Here is a 20,088-nt window from a genome sequence, read left to right as displayed (position 1 = left end):
GACCACAATGTGTCTTTGTTTTAAAATGCACGTAAATCGGGTATACGTACGCCCAAATTCAACGAGGAACGGATGTGAGGATACGTGTGGTGATGGTCTACTAGACCAGACAATGGAGGATACATCCAATACCTATGTGGAATATAAAATCACAAAAGAACGCAGAGAATTAAAAAAACCTGTTCAACTAATGTCACCTGTTAATAATATAGGCATTAATGATAAAACTTTAAAACAATTTAAAAGTGTTTTTTTTAACTTTTTTCATGAAATACATTTATTAGGATGTTATGAATGTCTACTGTACCTAAAATTAATTTTTACAGTTGCTCCTGATATCAAACACATATAATAGCATGCATACGCGGCTGTCATCACTCATCACTAGTAAAAATCACTTAGACTAGACCTGTAGCTGGAGCAAGAGATACGGCTAAAAAACAAGTACCTGAGAGATGCCCAGAGCTTGAATCAGATGCTGCTGCATGCGCTCAAGATTGGCACGTCCTTACTGTACACTGACTATGGGCAAGTGCCCTCTTTCCTCCCTGAAATCATAGGCTACTTTTTCTTTAGTTTATGGCCTGGTTCTGGGCACAGAGTGATTTTGTGGACTGTACACACAAATACCCCGTTTACGTCCCTTGATGAATCAGGCCTTTTGTGTTTTGAATACATCAGTTTATGATTTTTTTCAATACAGTACCGTAAAGATTAACGAAACATTATATTAAATCATAAAGAAATACACAGAACAGAAATTTAGGATGTATAAAATCAATAAAGGCAGAAGCCACAAACACAACCAAGGATTTTCCAGGGCATCTATTAACCATGTGTAACAGTGCGGATGTGCAGTGACTCAAAGCAAGCAATCAGCAGTAAACTTTGATCAATCCGGTGCAAATAAGATAGTGAAAACAATCATCAGAGTATGGATCACTGGACATATGCACTTTTATAATAAATTGTGACATTCACAATTTATTCTTCCTTGGTCCTACGTGATTGTTACTGGTAATTGCAAAGCAATTTTGTATTTTTGGTTTATACATTACTTTGATCAGGTTCTTTACGAGAAATAGTTATTTAATTTGTTTTATCTGCTGTATATGCTTCCTTATACACACTCTCTAATACATTTTAGTAATGTATTATATACTTGACTTATTTATGGGGCACATAATGAAGCCCGTAAGCTTAATTTATTTCCATGCATCTTTCAGATCATCTTACTATCTTTAATATATTAGATAATTAGCTGCATTCTAGAATGTTGAGATTCCGCTTTCTCTTTCGTGTTAGCACTTTTTGTAGATAATGTCCTGGTATCAGTCAATTGCTGTAGATTGCAGTTTAAGGGCTATATGTTTGTTTTTCTGCTGGATTCTGGATAACATGGAGACAATCAGGGGCAGAACAACTCTGCATTCCTGGGCTCCATAACAAAGTTTGGATAACCCTCCGGGCCTGCTCTACTCTGAAAAGAGCAGGTAGGGGGCCTGTCCTGGGCATGCACAGCCAGGTGCTGTTTCAGAACAGCGCAGAAGTCTCAAGAAGTGAGGTGGGTACAGAGTTTATCTTGCAAGGGACCTCGGAAGGAAGAGGCGCATTCCTGGCCCTCCTCACATCCAGGTCCAATGGAAATTCACCATCAGCATCTTATTTACATAAATACATATATATTTATACACAGACATCAGAGATTTTTGCAGTTTGGAAGTTGCGGTGAGACAATAATGCAAGTATCATTTTCTTACGGCAACCTGTGAGCGTGTATATTATTGCTGCCCATATGGATGGCAGAGGGAGTGCAGCATAGAGATAAATGCAGAGTAGTTTAATTTTAAAAAATAAAAAGTAACATATATGGAATCACTATGGCTGCCAACTATAAGTACATTTACAGACATTCTGAAAACAATAAGATAAAATGAATGATCAATAAAAAAAATTACTACTAATGTCACTACAAAACTAAACATAGTGTTCACCAGCAAACTTCCCAAGATGTGTAGCTAAAAAATTAGGAAATAAACGTCCTTAAGAATGCAAGCCTCACCCTATTTAGGGCCACGGGAAATATGAAATTATTATTTATGTAAGAAAATGGTTTTGTGTCTGACTAGTGTGCTGGACCCCTTAGTTTGAATCCTCTGGATGATGCTACATACACTTACATTGGTTTACGTACTTCAAGGTGCAACAGAACTGTTGCTGATCTTGTGTGTTTTTGTAACAATACATATTCTTCTAAATGCTTGTTACGCCTTGCGGTTATTGACATGAGCATGCAGAACAGATGACAGAGGCTAAGCCCTCTTTGCCTTAAATACACAGGGTAGCCAATCAGTGGACAGGAGGAACCAGCATCATAATGAGCCCCAGGGGCTTCTTAATTAATAGGGACAGCACTCCTTAATTAACCAGGAGGCCTTAATGTGTGAGTTAGGGCATGTAATATCAGTATACTGAAAGCTTTCCTGTTTACAAGATGTTAAGTACTAATGCGCACCCTCTCGGCTGCCCTTAGATGCCGGGACGCGGCACTAATTAGTAGAGTGTCCCGGTGGTTGCCACGGTGACGGCTGGGACAAAGTTAGAGGAAGTGACGTCCTGGTTGTTGCTATGACAGCCGGTATGCAGTTAGTGGAAGTCTGCGTCTCATAACTGTGCTGTGCAAAGCATCTGTTCAGATGGCCAAATCAGAGCAATTCAGATTAATTAAACATTTTATTTTTCTCAAATTGATTATGTGACATTTCCTTTAAATGTAGAAATGTGTCACAAAAGTAAAATATTTTCTTTTATTTTCTTCCCTCCTTTTAAATTGGCCATCAATGCTTTTTAAGGCCCGTTGAGGGTTAAACAAACATTTATATTCACAAAATCAAATGTCCAGAATTTTCAGTCTTTACTGTGAAAATGTGCCTGGTGACTCACTGATAATTGGACGGTTTATGCGATGAAGTCTTAAGTGTATCCCAGTGATGATTACCACAGTTATTTTATCTTGCAGTGGTTGAAGCTTGACAGGACTGTGCATTTGTAAGGACTTTTTAAACCCAAATTCCAGGCATCTTTCAAGGCCGTTTTCAAACAAGGACCCTTCAATCCTATAAATGATAAATTATGAAAAAGAAATAAATATATGTCTGGTAAATAAAGAACAAATTTATTATCAGCTTGCTTCTTAGATGGACATATTTATTTCCCGCCTTAGGAAAGAGGTTGCAATAATGGATCCTCATTTTATAAAATGATAAGGGGGAATTCAATTGGCCGCGTTACTGGTAAAAGTAACGCGTCCTGCACATTATTACCATTAATACGGTAATTAACGGTAATAATGCACATATTTACTGGTATTACGGTAATAATGCGCTTAATTACCATTATTACGGTAGTTTCAACGCTGGCTTTATGCAGAAAGCCGGGTTAAAACTACCGTAATAACGTTAATACATTTAACGCTGCGCTAATTCGGGGGGAATTGAAGGGGGTATTCAATTGACCGGGTTTTTTTTTTCCCCTGCAGCGTTAAAATAACAACAAAAAAAATCATCTGCGGGTTTTTAACTGCTATAGCGACCGTTTTTAGTTAACGCAGTGTGAAAACTCGTGCAATTCAATTGAAAAAGAGGGAACGCTGCCCCCGCGTGTTAATCATTGTGTTTGCGAGTTTTTATGGGAGTGAAGGGGAGTTTTTTTAATGCAGTCATGTATAACACAAAAAAAGGATTGGCATAAATTTTCATACATTAGATTGCACTACACAACCATTCTTATTAATAATATCTACATTACAGTACTTTCTTTAGCATATTTTTTTATTTAACTATTTTTTACTATAGAATCATCTATACCATGTCAAAACACATTAGTACATACATATTTGTACCAAAAAAAGATACATAAATTTATTTAATTAGTGATTTTTATTTTATTTTTTTTATGTTTATTTTTTCCATTATTTTTTCATAAGAAAATCAACTTTTACATGTTAGGCATTACTGATAAACATAGTTTAGCTTTTTTTTTTCATTATTACATGATTTCAAATAGTTTTCTTAGATTTTTTATTTTTATCACACCTCAAAGAGGTGCGAGTTAAAACAGCATATTGGCCTGTTTAACGCGGCGCGTTAAAAAACAATTGAATAGCTTTTAACGCGGCTGCCTATCGCACACCCTATACTTTCAATAGACCTTCTACTGGAGCGTGAGAGGACCGTTTCATGAAAAATAACCGGAGCATTAAAAATGCAATTAAATAGCGGGTAAAGTTAACCCGCTCGAAAATGATAAAAAACAGCGTTAAAATAACTTGGTCTTAAAAAAAACTTGCGGTCAATTGAATACCCCCCTAAGTGTGATTTAATTAGCTCAGGTTTCGCAATCACTATTAATAAATGAAATGGGTCAAAAAGACTACAATCACCACAACATATAGCCTGGGCGGTAACTAGAGAACTTGTAAGACCTAGTTATACAGTCACAGAAGTTGCTGGGCTAATATTTCATAGTATTTACTTAATACTATTCCACAGTGAGTTGACCAGATAGGACCATATTTACACCTTCTTTTTGTAATTAAATTACATTCATGTTCTCTGCCTAAAAGGTACAATGTACAGATCTGCCAACAAATGGCATTTATTTTAGGTGCGTTTAATTGATACGTAGACGGACTCACTAATCTGTAGTATAAAGTCTCATTGGCCCCAAGGCTATTGCACTGTCCATGAAAACGCCAAGGTTGAATTTCTTTTCCTTCCTATTAGCGTGAACTGCATTTCATCTTATTTTTGGAACACATACTACATAAATTATTCCTGTTTCATTATTGGTTATCTTGAAAGTACATGTCAGTACAAGTGCTGTGCTTGTACTGTTTTTTTTATATTAAGGTGTTTATTTACATTTCTTAACATTACAATACAAACTTATTTAGGGACAAGGAGAAAATTGTATTTTATATTTTTAATGTCTTTGTAGAACTGGAGGAATCCCGACAGAAATGTCCTCCCTGCTGGAACCATTTTGCCCAGAGGTACCTTATCTGGGACTGTTGTACACTGTGGTTGCAGATTAAGAAATGGGTGAAGTTTATTGTCATGGATCCGTTTACTGACCTAACCATCACCATTTGCATTGTTCTGAACACCCTCTTCATGGCTTTGGAGCACTACAAGATGACAGAGGATTTTGATAGAATGCTAAATACCGGAAACTATGTAAGTGACCTAGACATTCTATTCTCTGTAATAGAATGTCTATGTGTAAAGTACAGTTTATCTTTATTTAGCTATAAATGCTCAGTAAAACACATAAACATACAGTTATTGAAAGACAACATTCAGCCTGATATCAACAATATCATTGCTTCAAAAAACTCATCATCATCAATAAAAAAAATTACGCACTCTAATTGGCTAAAAGCATTTAAAGAGGACCTGTCACACATACCGTATGTTTAAAGCACAAACAATTACCCTTTCCCTTACATTAATTGCTGGGGAGAGGAATGGATAGGAAGCACAGTTAGGGGCATATTCAATTCTCTGCGGTTTCTGCAGCGGAAAAACTATTACCGGTATTACGGTAATAGTAAGCCGGATTTCAGCTCACAGCTCCCTGAGCCACGAGCTGAAATCCAGCGAGAAAAGTACCGTAATGACGGTAATAGTGAGCGCGGCGCGTTACTTTTGGCAGTAACGCCAAGATTTAAATATGCCCCTTAGGGTCGCAAGTAGAGTTGGAGGCGTTTTACAGAGGTATGTTGAGCCAAACATATGTAAGCTGCCCGTCTATCAGTTATTATTATTGTAGATTTGTAAGGCGCCACAGTGCTCCACGTCGCCTCACAATAGGAAAAACAGGACATACATAAAACAGGGACATACAAGGTAGACAGAATAAATGCAGACATGAAAATAAAGGGTTTGGAGGACCTCATTCATTAGAGAGCTTACATTCTAAGTGAAAGAGGGCACAGCTGAGACAAGAGGAGCAAATGTGGATTAGAGTGGAGATATCAGTTTGTAACTGATGCCAGTGATCAAGTACCTGCAAGTTTCCCGTCTCCAGGCAGGTGCATATGCGTCTGATTTTCAGTCTACATCAGTCACATTTGCTCCAGCACGTCCCTCCTTCCCTCTTTCTGCATCTTCAATCGTATGGAGCCACAGGCGACCATTAAAATGTGACTAGGCCTGCACATGTACGCAAGTTACTAGCGCTTTGTGGGCATGCGCAGACATAACAAGGCGCATCATATGCAGAAAGCGCTATTTGCATCTAACTCTACATGAGCCCATCAGTATGCTAATCAGTATGCTAATTACATACCAAACAGCGCCTGGTCCCTCCCCTTCCAGGTGACTGCTCTGCTCCAGCATTTTTCTTTGGTGTACTGTGCTTACATGGAGCAGGGTGAAGGCAGTGACCAGGATTAGCATTGTAGCCTGGCTATTTAGCAGCCCTGATCTCTTATTAAATATGCATTAAAATACACCTATTAATTTTTATATCTCCCTCCTTCGCTATAATGCCAGTAATGTGAAGAAACGCTACTATATAAATAGAAGGCTATTATCTGTAAAGCACAACTTTAATCACTATGTAAAAAGGCATCTAATATATATAATATAATATATCATATATAAACTCTAGCAGCATTTGATTGATGCAATACTATGTACACTTATTACTATTATTATTCTGTAATTTTCTATAAGATGCTCTAATTGGCTAAAACTTCCTGTTTGAGTACATAAGACGTCTGATTTAAATGGGGAAATAATCCATCCCCAACAGATCAAAGGTTATATCAAAAATGTCCTGTCCTGAATATTTGTTGTGTTTAATGGTAATATTACAAGTGGAAAAACTGTATTGCATGGGGTGTACGATGGCAGCAGATTTGCTGAGCATTAAAAGACAAGTGATACATTTGTAATAGAATATAAATACAAATAATCAGGTTATTGCCATAATCGGATATATGTCCAATCTAAGTGATTTTCATTTATTTGTACGATAAACCTGAAATGACTTCATACAGGAGTCTTGTTGTGCAGAAAGCGCGTACGGTGCCAAGAAAGTTAGGATACGTGTACCCTTGGGGCTTCATGTTCCCAGAGGCTTTTGCTTGTTTACAGTAATTGTAAACTGCATTTAAAACATGAGCGATCGAAGCGCAGTCTTGTTATTGACAATGCATTATCTAGATGAAGGAGAATAAAAAGCTTAAAAACACACACCACTTAACTTGTTCCAGGCAACATTTCAAAAGTTCACATAGCAAGTACCAGCTCTTAGGCTACAGAATGGCGTCTGCAGCTATATTTAGGTCTTGGAAGCATCTCTGCTGTTCCTCTGGGAGCGGCCATACCTGTGATGTTGCCTGGAATTACATCATATCCTGGCATCTGAACAGTCAGGCAGATACATAGGAGAGAGGGAAAACAATATTTGAACCCATTTGTGCCCCTGTTTTAATAAGTCAATACAATATTCATCTTGGCTCCTGTTCAGTGGTTCAGTGGTTTTTGGGGTCACCCCAAAGGTTAAACATACAAAGCTTTCTGAGTACTAAATATGCAAAGGATAAAAATTAGATTGAGAGAAAGAGGCTTTTAGTTTTCTAGACACTATAGACATTTCATCATGTAAACTCAGTAGTAATACACACCTTAACATTTTCTGAGTTGTTTCTTATGCATATTAATTAAAATAATACTTTAAATATATTTTTTGTACTCTACTTCTACTATATTCTACTTCTACTATAACATGTTAATTTGAAGAACCTGAATTACATGTCAGATTCACAAAGGGGTGCCATTAATTTATATTTGCTAATTGATAACACACTTTTTTCTGCTGAATTCTGGTTAAAGCATTTACAAAAGCTGTTTTTACAAATCTGCTTGAAAATCATCATCATCATCCCCATTTATATAGCCATTTATATACCATTTATATTTATATAGCGCCACTAATTCCGCAGCACTGTACTGACTCACATCAGTCTCTGCCCCATTGGAGCTTACAGTCTATGTTCCCTAACACACACAGACTAGGGTCAATTTTGTTAGCAGCCAATTAACCTACCAGTATGTTTTTGGAGTGTGGGAGGAAACCAGAGCACCTGGAGGAAACCCACGCAAACACAGGGAGAACATACAAACTCCTCACAGATAAGGCCATGGTCGGGAATTGAACTCATGACCCCACTGCTGTAAGGCAGAAGTGCTAACCACTACGCCACCATGTTGTTAGCGCCTTTAACATTTATGGGAAACAGAATTTCTTTGAGTATACCCTTTAATAGAGATTTAGTTCACTGGGCATTTTCAAACAATATGCTCTTCAAAACATATCAAGTTATATTGACACAATATGATATAATGAGAGCAGTATATATAGTTGCAATGTGTTCTGCATTTCAAATTGATTGTCACATTTAGAATGTGTAACATTTATGTCTGCTAAATTGCTATTATGTTTTCTTGATTTTGTCTTTACAGGTTTTCACTGGTATTTTTACTGCTGAAATGGTCTTGAAAATCATCGCCTTAGATCCCTACTACTATTTCCAGCAGGGATGGAATATTTTCGATAGCATCATAGTGACCTTGAGTTTAATGGAATTCGGTCTTTCCAAACTAGGAAATCTGTCCGTCCTGCGCTCCTTCCGACTGGTAGGCTGTGAACAGTTTCTGTAATATGTATGATATTGATTGCAATTCAGTATCTTAAGACCCATATATAGACTTATTTTTGTTTTTGTTACAGCTTCGGGTTTTCAAACTGGCAAAGTCCTGGCCAACATTAAATACTCTCATCAAAATCATTGGCAATTCCGTTGGGGCTCTTGGGAACCTCACCCTTGTTTTAGCAATCATTGTCTTTATTTTTGCTGTCGTGGGAGTACAGCTTTTTGGTCGGAACTACCTGGATTGTGTCTGTAAAATCAGTGATGATTGCACGTTGCCAAGATGGCATATGAATGACTTTTTTCATTCATTCCTCATTGTGTTCCGGGTGTTGTGCGGAGAATGGATTGAGACCATGTGGGATTGTATGGAAGTTAGCGGTCAACCCTTGTGCATTCTTGTCTTCATGCTGGTCATGGTTATAGGAAACCTAGTGGTAAGTTATAATATTTTCACATAAGGCTAATTAAACTATGAAAACGTGAGTTTCATGCCTACATGTAATGGACACAGACACACACAGACATATACACAGTGTGTGTGATATTTATATATATTTAAAATAGCATAAGTAGGAGGCACTCACAGGACGTGAGTGCCTTTCCTGTGATGTGTGTGTGTGTGTATATGTATATATATATATATATATATATATATATATATATATATATATATATATATATACATGTATACATATATACATGTGTACGTATATACAGACATGTGTATATATATATATATATATATATATATGTGTATATATATATATATATATATATATATATATATATATATATATATATATAATGTTATTAATGATGGGTTAAGAAAGAGTTATTTGACTGTCATCTTCATCTAATCATCCTAATAATAGTAAATCAGGTTGTGCTTTAAACAAATAACAAAAAAATAAAAGCATGAATTTATCACTCACAGAGAGAACATTGGAACAATTTCATCTTTGTATGTAGTAATAAACTTTCGTATATATGTTGATAGAGCCAGGATATTGATTTGAAGTTAAATTGGTCTATTCTTCACAGAACGAATTCAACACATTGATATTGTTGGGCTGTTTTGTATTTCAGATTATACCACAATTTTCCAAAATGTAATATTTCTTTTGCTTTAGCCATTCTGCTGTGTGTTTAGAGACATTCATGCATCATGATCCACATTCATTAAAGAAACCGCTCACAAATACATATCTGGATATTCTCTTTTAGAATTTGTTGATAGAATTCAGAATTCAATGATTCAACCTAATCTCCAAACTTCCACTGTAATGTTTTACTGTTATGATGCTGTTCTGTTGATGGAATGCAGTGTTTCAGTTTTACTAAACACTATGGGCCTGAGTCATTAAAGAGAGAAAAGCAAACAAAATGAGTAACTTTGTTCCTTGGAAAAACCATGTTGCATTGGAGGGGGAGGTAAATTTAAAATGTGGGGACAGATTTATAGTTGGGGTAGGGCATGTCTTAGCTCACTTTCAGTGTAAAAATAAAGTTATCATGTATTTGTGTGCTACATGACAAAAAAGCCAGTTTTTTTCCTTATGTTCAAAATAATAAACTAATTTGCACCTCTTGCGTTGTAACATGGTTTGTCCAGGATCAAATTTACTCCATTTTTTGCCTTGCTCTCCTTAATGACTCAGGCCCAAAGTTTCTCCTGTATGCCAATGGCACATTCAAAGAAATAATTGGCCAATAGCACTCTGGCTCATCCAAACTTAAAACAGGTTTCACTGTTCTTTTTGGCGAGAGGCAGTGGCTAACTAGTTGATATCCTCTGCTATTATTTAGTGCTTTCTTTAGGATGAACTTATGAACAATAGTATTAGACAATGTAAGATAGGCCTCCAAATCCTTAGCAATTACCCTGGATTTCTTTGTCCTTGCCCTTGGAGTAGTTTTTGCTGGGTGGCCATTAGATAGAAGAGTAACAATTGTGTTGAATCCAGTGGTTGAAGTGGGGCGGTATACAGTGGTATGGAATACCGCTACTTCTACTACTGCTTTGAGTGTAAATCTATCGAATTCCATTCACTTACATTCCCATTACATTTTCCATACCGACACTTCTAAATTTCCACTTCAACCTCTGGTTGAATCCGTTTGTACATTATCTGCAGGGGATGGATAAAGATCAAAATAGTTTGTTGATTGTTTCCAGCCTAATGAATGTTATAAACCCGTCTTCTGTAAGTTCCTCAAAACTCTGTTACATCAAGGATTCATCCTCTTACACAAACCTGTATGTTGAAAAGTAGTTGTACCTCAAGCTTACAGCAGATTGTAGTCCTATTAATTGGTACATCTGACTCTCTGAATACATCCTTTAATTCTAGAAGAATACATACTTTCTCCAGCAAAGACGGATCAGGTTAGAATTAGGGATGAGCGCGCTCGGATTTCTGAAATCCGAGCCCACCCGAACGTTGCGGATCCGAGTCGGATCCGAGACAGATCCGGGTATTGGCGCCAAATTCAAAAGTGAAACTGAGGCTCTGACTCATAATCCCGTTGTCGGATCTCGCGATACTCGGATCCTATAAATTCCCCGCTAGTCGCCGCCATCTTCACTCGGGCATTGATCAGGGTAGAGGGAGGGTGTGTTAGGTGGTCCTCTGTGCTGTTTAGTTCTGTGCTGTTTAGTTCTGTGCTGTTTAGTGCTGTGCTGTTTAGTGCTGTGCTGTGCTGTGCTGTGCTGTGTTCTGCAGTATCAGTCCAGTGGTGCTGTGTGCTGTGCTCTGTCCTTCTGAGGTCAGTGGTGCTGCTGGGTCCTGTGCTGTGTCCTGTTCAGTCCAGTGGTGCTGTGTCCTGTGCTCTGTGCTTCTAAGGGCATAGTTATTTCCCCAATATTCCCCTGTGTTTAAAAAAATAAAAAAAAGTTTTTTTTATAAAATACCAAAAACTACTTTAATATTTTTTAATTACCACAAAATTTTCACAACCAATCCTGCAGTATAAGCCCATTGGTACTGCAATATTACCAAGTTCACACATTCAGCAGTAAAAGTCCAGTGGTACTGCAATATTACAAAGTTTACACATTCTGCAGTATCAGTCCAGTGGTGCTGTGTCCTGTGCTCTGTCCTGCTGAGTTCCGTAGTGCTGCTGGGTCCTGTGCCGTGTCCTGTTCAGTCCAGTGGTGCTGTGTCCTGTGCTCTGTGCTTCTAAGGGCATAGTTATTTCCCCATTATTCCCAAGTTTGTAAAAAATAAAAAAAAAGTAAAAAAAAATAAAAAATTTAAAAAAAAAAAAAAATATATAATAATTATAACCAAATTTGCAAAACCAATCCAGCATTATAAGTCCATTGGTACTGCAATATTACCAAGTTCACACATTCTGCAGTATCTTGTGCTACATATAATGGAGACCAAAAATTTGGAGGATAAAGTAGGGAAAGATCAAGACCCACTTCCTCCTAATGCTGAAGCTGCTGCCACTAGTCATGACATAGACGATGAAATGCCATCAACGTCGTCTTCCAAGCCCGATGCCCAATCTCGTAGTACCGGGCATGTAAAATCCAAAAAGCCCAAGTTAAGAAAAAGTAGCAAAAAGAGAAACTTAAAATCATCTGAGGAGAAACGTAAAGTTGCCAATATGCCATTTACGACACGGAGTGGCAAGGAACGGCTTAGGCCCTGGCCCGTGTTCATGACTAGTGGTTCAGCTTCACCCACGCGTATCATAGATAAAGTACATTCAGTGGTGTGGGGCAAATTGAAAAATATTCAAAATGCACTGACATTATCAAAAACAAGAGGTTGTCACACGCTAAAACTCCAACATGTATATGATGGAGAGGATGGAGGAGCAGCCGTATGTGTAGTGTAATGCAGACCTGTTGAAGGTTTTTTATATATTTTATTGTGGTGCCCAGTGCCCACTCCTCTACGCAGTCCAGGTACATTTATTGGTGCGAATCAAACCAGTTGATGGTTTTCTTATTATATATATTGTGGTGACCCACTCCTCTACGCAGTCCAGGTACATTTATTGGTGCGATTCATAAAAGTTCAGGGTTTTTAAGATATTGTGGTGACCCACTCCTCTACGCAGTCCAGGTACATTTATTGGTGCGAATCAAACCAGTTGATGGTTTTCTTATTATATATATTGTGGTGACCCACTCCTCTACGCAGTCCAGGTACATTTATTGGTGCGATTCATAAAAGTTCAGGGTTTTTAAGATATTGTGGTGACCCACTCCTCTACGCAGTCCAGGTACATTTATTGGTGCGAATCAAACCAGTTGATGGTTTTCTTATTATATATATTGTGGTGACCCACTCCTCTACGCAGTCCAGGTACAATTATTGGTGCGAATCATAAAAGTTCAGGGTTTTTAATATATATTGTGGTGACCCACTCCTCTACGCAGTCCAGAAAGATACCTTGTTGCAACGTTTTGGACTAATAACTATATTGTGAGGTGTTCAGAATACACTGTAAATTAGTGGAAATGCTTGTTATTGAATGTTATTGAGGTTAATAATAGCCTAGGAGTGAAAATAAGCCCAAAAACTTGATTTTTAAACTTTTTATGTTTTTTTCAAAAAAAATCCGAATCCAATACCTTAAATCCGAACCGAGACCTTTCGTCAAGTGTTTTGCGAGACAAATCCGAACCTCAAAAATAACGAAAATCCGGATCCAAAACACAAAACACGAGACCTCAAAAGTCGCCGGTGCACATCCCTAGTTAGAATAATGTATTAAATAAAGGCATAACAAAATATTTTTATTTGTGCGTTATTTGTTTAATGAGATTGTAAAATGGAAATAGGTCATAATAAATATGTTATTATACGCTTGCTATTTCCTTATATTTTCATGTGCTATTGCTCGATGGGCTTGTTAATTACCCACCTGCTTTTCCTACTTTTCTGTGTCCATGCCTACTCCAGTCCTTTAGACTACTTTGAACAACATACCAGCCTCAAAGAGCTCTATACAATAGTTACTGTATCAAGGTAGCGTAAACCCAATAATCACAATGTATACATATATGTATGAAATTGTCTCTTTTAATTATACAATAATGTTACAACATATCTTCAATAACATAATGCTGCACATCAAACATATAACAGTTCAACATAGATGACGCAATATCTGTGTGTAGGAATATATTAAGTTGTGTGTGTGTATATATGTAGATATGTGTGTATTAAAATCCCCACATTATCAGTATTCGCTCAGAATTCCTATATAGTGCAGCTATATCCTAGTATATCAATACACATAATTGCTGGTCCAATATATATCAGTGTCCTTATATATATCTTGCTTAATGCAATATTACTGCTGTCAGTATTTAACTCCTATAATCATACACAGTACTACAAGTCCTATCATCAAATATCTGCCCCATAGCCTCCACTATAGTTTCCAATAATCATATGTGCCTCCTATAGTGCCCAATATCCCCCATGGTGTCCACCTATGCAGCCATACATAGTGGACCCATATTACGTTAAGGAAGAGGTAAAATATAGGAAGAAGGGTAGATACTTGTATGTCTGTTCGCTATCCGGGTGTGTGATCACATCACACACATATAGACGCATACAGTACATTGGTGCACCAGTAGCCCCCTTGACAATTATTCCTGATCTTATCAGAATGCGGTACGCCGACTTCTGTGCCCCTTGACCTCCTTTGTCGGGAGGTCATACAGAATCTCTGTAGAGGAGGGTGTGCACATTGCTCTCCCTCCCTCCTCTGTGCGGCCCTCCTCCTATTCCACGTTGCCTATCACTGACTTAGATAAACAGCAGATCAGATCTTAGCTCATATTAATGGAATTAATTATAAATAGTTCATTCATATATTTAGGTAATTGTACTATGTTTTTTTGAGTTTAAATACAAAAATAAATACTGATTTCTGTGCTGAATAAATTAGGTTTATGTTTTACAGAACATTTAGCTGAAAAAGAACATGTTAAACAGTTGAATATTTTCTTATTTTCTATTGTGTACATAGCAGCAAGTTTTAATTTTAGAAAAAGACTGATACTTTTATGGGTTCTAAACAAAATATACATCCATATATGCATTAAGATCAACCAGGATATATATCGGTTCAAAGAGGGACAGTTAAGGTATAGAACTCTCTGTCCAGAATCATGTTATCTATAAGGTGCTGCTGCTGTTTTGTGACTTTGTTATATGTACAGACATGATTACGAATTGAGGAGCGGAATCCCAGGAGCAGTATAAGGGAAAGCCAATTCATAAATGTCCTTTAGCAAATTTTCCGCATGGTGATAAAAATTATGGAAAAAAACATTATCGAGAAAATCCCAAACTTTCCATAGAATACATCTAATATCTTTTATATGAAATGGTTGACCCTGCATTATAGCTATCTTATGGTCAAGACATACCTCCCAACATTTAGGTAGGCGGCATTGGGAAGGGGGGAGCGTGGCCACGGCCCGTTGGGGGCATAGTCACATCCCTCCAAACCCATTTATTGCCATGCTCACCAGTGTGAGTTACATCGGTTCACTGGCAATGAACAAAACATCTACCAAGTGAACAGATTATCTACCAAAGCTGTTCCGATCAGGATGGCGAGACAGCGCCCTTAAATCGGAACTATCCCACCTAAATTGGGGTGGTTGGAAGGTATGGTGAAGATAAGAGAAGACCTAGGGCCTTATTCATTAAGGATCTTAACTTGAGAAACTTCTTATTTCAGTCTCCTGGACAAAACCATGTTACAATACAAGGGGTGCAAATTAGGTATTTTCTTTTGCACATAAGTTAAATACTGACTGTTTTTTCATGTAGCACACAAATACTTGACAGCTCATTTGTACACTGAAATTTAAAGTTGATATTTGTGTGCTACATGAAAAAACAGTCAGTATTTAACTTATGTGCAAAACAAAATACTAATTTGCACCCCTTGCATTGTAACATGGTTTTGTCCAGGAGACTGAAATAAGAAGTTTCTCAAGTTAAGATTCTTAATGAATCAGGCCCCTAGTCTCCACCAGCTCTCAGCAGATTACCTTTCCCATTAGTTGCTTTATTTCAGTTCACTTTGGTTGATTACTCTCCATGTGTAGTTCACAGTTCTGTGGGTAGAAGACAAACCAACTCTAAAATCAACAACTTAGAGTTGGGCCAGGTCAATGCTGAAGTAATAATTAAGTAAATTATCTTTTGCCAAAGTAAAGCATGTCAAAAACACAGTTAGATGAAATAATTAATGGACGATAAAATGCAGTGAGCTGTAGATAAGGTCAGAAGCTTTGAAAAAAAATATGTTTCAGCTTATGTAAGTAACCTGAACAATTGTATGCTGTTACTCCCAATAGTTTTGTAATTGATTTGTTTGATAGGCTCCTAGGTCCTATGAGTTTTTGTCTAACGATGGCACACAGTGCTAGCAAATGGATCAAAGTCTTACTTCTGTGGGTGCAGGAATACTTAACCTTAATGAGGTGAAAGGGCAAAAGCTCTAACAATATCTTTACTCTTTAAAAACGCTTATATTTGCACATTACATAGCAACTTAAAACATCAAATTGCAATGTAGATACTACTAACGGTATAACAAATTGTTCTATAATCATATGAAACAGCCCTGTAATCAGGAAAAGAAAAGCAAAGATTGGTATGTAAATGTTTGGGCTGGGTATTGGGACTAATGTGCTAGGCATTGCTGCTTTTATGCTGCATTTATGTTTATATGATTTGTAGTGTTTTTTTGTGCTCTTAATTTATTATTCATGTTCCTATGAACATTTTGTGCTACACCTTGATTTGCCACGAGTTGAAAAAGGTTGGGAATCACTGGTCTAGTGCAAGTTAGTTTAAAGAAATGGACTGTATAAATGGTTGCTACGGGTTACAACACATTTGTACTGACTGGTCTGTTCTAATGAATAAGCCCCTATATTCTTGTGAAGGGGATACTGGAGAAAGGGGAAGAGAGAACGTGTTTGGGAGGAAGATTTGTTTGTTTTTTACTATATCCAATAGAATAATATAGACATTTACAAAAAAAAAAATATTGCAGTTTTTCTGTTCACTATTTTATTTCCAATTCCCCTGGCTCTTTGGGACCAGTAGATGTTTTATTAAACATAATGCCACAACAGAAAACCTGTGGAACTGCCAATCACAGCTGTTAAGCACAATATGTATGAAAGGAAAATTAAGCTTACCACTTGGGCATTTCATTTTATCAAAGACTTGTCTCAGATACTCCATTTGGCAGCCTGTAAACACAGATGGTTCTGCTGTATTCAAGAAAGCCAGAGATCAATTTGAGTATTAATTTCTTCATAAAAAACAATCCCCCATTGATAAGCTTGTTGAACACCCTAATGAAAAACCACAGCATGCTGGTGGCTTGCACATCAGTGAGAGAGACTTCCCCCGCTACCTTACATATGTTTATATGTATACAATTAATCCCACATTTCTTCCTCCAGACTTTATATTTATTTTCTTCCTAACATTGGCTGCTGAAACAAAGCAGATTAATTGTGTTACATGTAGAGCAGAAATTCATTTGTCGTTAATCAGAAATTCCAATGTATACCCCACAAGGTGCATCATTTGTAGCGGTTTTTACATTGTTCTACAACTCCGCAGCTCATGGAAACTCAAAAGATTTCAGTGCATGTATATATAGCTATATCTATATATATATATATATATATATATATATATATATATATATATAGATGGAGAGAGTTTATATATATATATATATATATATATATATATATATATATATATATATATGGATAGATAGAGAGATAGGGTATGTGTATATATATATATATATATATATATATATATATATACATATATATATTTATATATATATATATATATACATATATATATTTATATATATATATATACATATACATATATATATTTATATATATATACATATACATATATATATTTATATATATATACATATACATATATATATATATATATATATATATACTGAGTATTGCAGATACAGAACATTTGGATGAAGCTAGAAACAAGTAACAACAAGGAATATGGCTGATGCAGGTGAACTGGCTGAGTGGAAGGAAACCAGGTACAGAGATGTCGGCAGGCAGCTTGTAGAAGTCCCAAGGAACAGGAAGAGTAACAGGAGAAACAAATGAGCACAGCAATATCAGGAACAGCAACATAAATGACCAGCAAAGGTAACTGGAAGAGGCAGGTGTAAATAATGAGAGAACAGGTGCAGATGATTAGCTAGTGCAGCAGGATAACCCCTGCTAGTGAAAGAGACAAGGATAGTAGCAGCACCTCTGGTGAAACAGGGGTACTGAAAGGCACATACAATAGTATAAAGTCCAAGATAGTTCCAGAGGCAGGAACTGCTGATACAAAACTGCATGCTGATGCAATGCTAGAATAGAAAAAAAGGCAGATCCTGACACAATGGGCATGTGAGCACCAGAACTGTACCATGTAGCAATGTAAGAAGGTGACCTGGTCTGAGGAATCACATTTTGTTTTACATCATGTGGACAGCTGGGTGATTGTACGTTGCTTAGCTGGAGAATAAATGGTAAAAGGAAAGTCTTGTGGAGTCCATGCCTCTAGGGGTCAGAACTGTTTGCCGGCATGAGGGGGACTTACACAATATTAGGCAGGGGGTTTTAATGCTGTGGCTGATCAGTAGATCAGTATATATATATATATATATATATATATATATATATATATATATTTATATATATATATATATATATAGAACAATTATCTTTTGGAGTCAATACCCTCATTCCTCATAACAAGTTCACACACTGGGCCATTCGTGCTAGCTGAAAATACATTTAGCATAAAGTCCATCAGACTGTGCATGCACACCCTTTGTCCCCATATTTAGAGTTGAGCATGTCTTATGTTTGCCTCTACTTGCGTTTGGAGAGGGAGGTCAGGTGCATTCACGTTAGCTTGATACATTAAGGGCGTGGAGACGTAACTCAACATCTTTTAGAGTTGCATCTGATTTTGAATTATGCATCCTAAAAGGTGTTTCTTAAAAACATGTGTATCTTTACGTGTACCATAAATTTACATTTAGTTCAGTCGCTCTAAACATCACTTTATTGTTTTTTGCCACCACAGTTTCAGTATATTACATGTGTTCCTCTCTTCGTAAACATTTCTACATGAAATGTACAAAAACGTGTTTAACACCTCAATAACTGTAAAGGCAATTATAGACTTTAAAATACTGGTGATACATGTCAAGTTGAATGAGATGTGTTTTATGAACACATGTTATGGCCTTCATAGCAGTAGCTAAACATTATTATGTGTTTGAGTGTCTTGAGCCAAAAGGATGCTCCCTTGGATATTTTCTTACTTGAATTTGTATATTGCTAAAAGTTTGGGGTAAACTTGATTCCAGTTATGTGTGGTCAAGACCTTTTGAATATAGTCCTTCCACGTATTATTTTAAATACTGTTGATACATTGAACTAACTTGAATGGACATTTTGCTGAGTAGTCCTTCTCCTACCCAACCTTGAATAGAGCTTCCGTATTTGTGATTTGATGGCAACAGTAGCTAAGTAGTAATTTCATCCAATAAAAAATTATGTATCTGAGTCATAGAGAGTGGGCAATAGAAATACTACATCACATTCTGCTTTCCATTGGCTAAGGGCCAGTGTCCAATGAAACTTAACAGCGTAAATTACAAACACAGGAACATTACCGGAGAATAAACTTGGTGCCTTATGTCTTAATGATGTCCCTAGTTCCTAGTGAAATGAGCCAATATTAAGGCTCACTGTGTGTAGGTGATGGGTCCACTTTAAGGTTTGGATTTTCTTTATTAATTGTATTGGCATTTAGAATAATCTGTTATTTTGTTTAATTTTCTTCAATTTGTCATGTAATTTAATTTAAAAAGTGTGCTGAAATTACTTTGACAATTTGACAAAAAAAAAATCATAGTTTATAACACCTCCCAAGTGTCCGATTGAGGTCATATTCAATACATCCAGTTTTAATAAATAATAATCTTTTTTTTTTATTTTACAGTTTTAAGTCACTGAACTAGATCTGTTAAAAGCATTGGTTTCCCTTTTTCTTTTCACAAGGGCTAAAGTGGAAGACCTCGTATGGAATTTAATAACTAAGTACAGTTATTAGCGCTTCTGTTTGAAGTCTTGAAACTTCTTTGATACAGGTGTCTGAATGCACTGCAGAAATGAGTCACTGTCTGAATAGGCAAATGTGCATCCTAGAATTAGTGACATTTAGAAGACTGCCATAATTGTATCGCTTGACAAAAAGTGCTAAGAGGAAGCAATTTTGTCCTACATGTTATTG

At 36.6% G+C, this 20,088-nt stretch overlaps 1 protein-coding gene across 2 annotated transcripts in view; it reads left to right on the top strand.

Moving 5' to 3' along the window:
• The window catches only part of LOC142158305 (sodium channel protein type 5 subunit alpha-like), a 289,400-nt gene that overhangs the window by 163,301 nt on the left and 106,011 nt on the right, over positions 1–20,088 (top strand). For both annotated transcript variants that reach the window (XM_075212169.1, XM_075212168.1), the window contains 3 exons: positions 4,999–5,237; positions 8,535–8,708; positions 8,803–9,159. In XM_075212169.1, the coding sequence (XP_075068270.1) occupies positions 4,999–5,237; positions 8,535–8,708; positions 8,803–9,159 (770 nt within the window). The remainder of the gene's footprint in view (positions 1–4,998; positions 5,238–8,534; positions 8,709–8,802; positions 9,160–20,088) is intronic.

The sequence above is a fragment of the Mixophyes fleayi genome, chromosome 5, assembly GCF_038048845.1.
Source record: "Mixophyes fleayi isolate aMixFle1 chromosome 5, aMixFle1.hap1, whole genome shotgun sequence".
Lineage (NCBI taxonomy): Eukaryota > Metazoa > Chordata > Amphibia > Anura > Limnodynastidae > Mixophyes > Mixophyes fleayi.
This window is presented reverse-complemented; position numbering and strand designations above follow the sequence as displayed.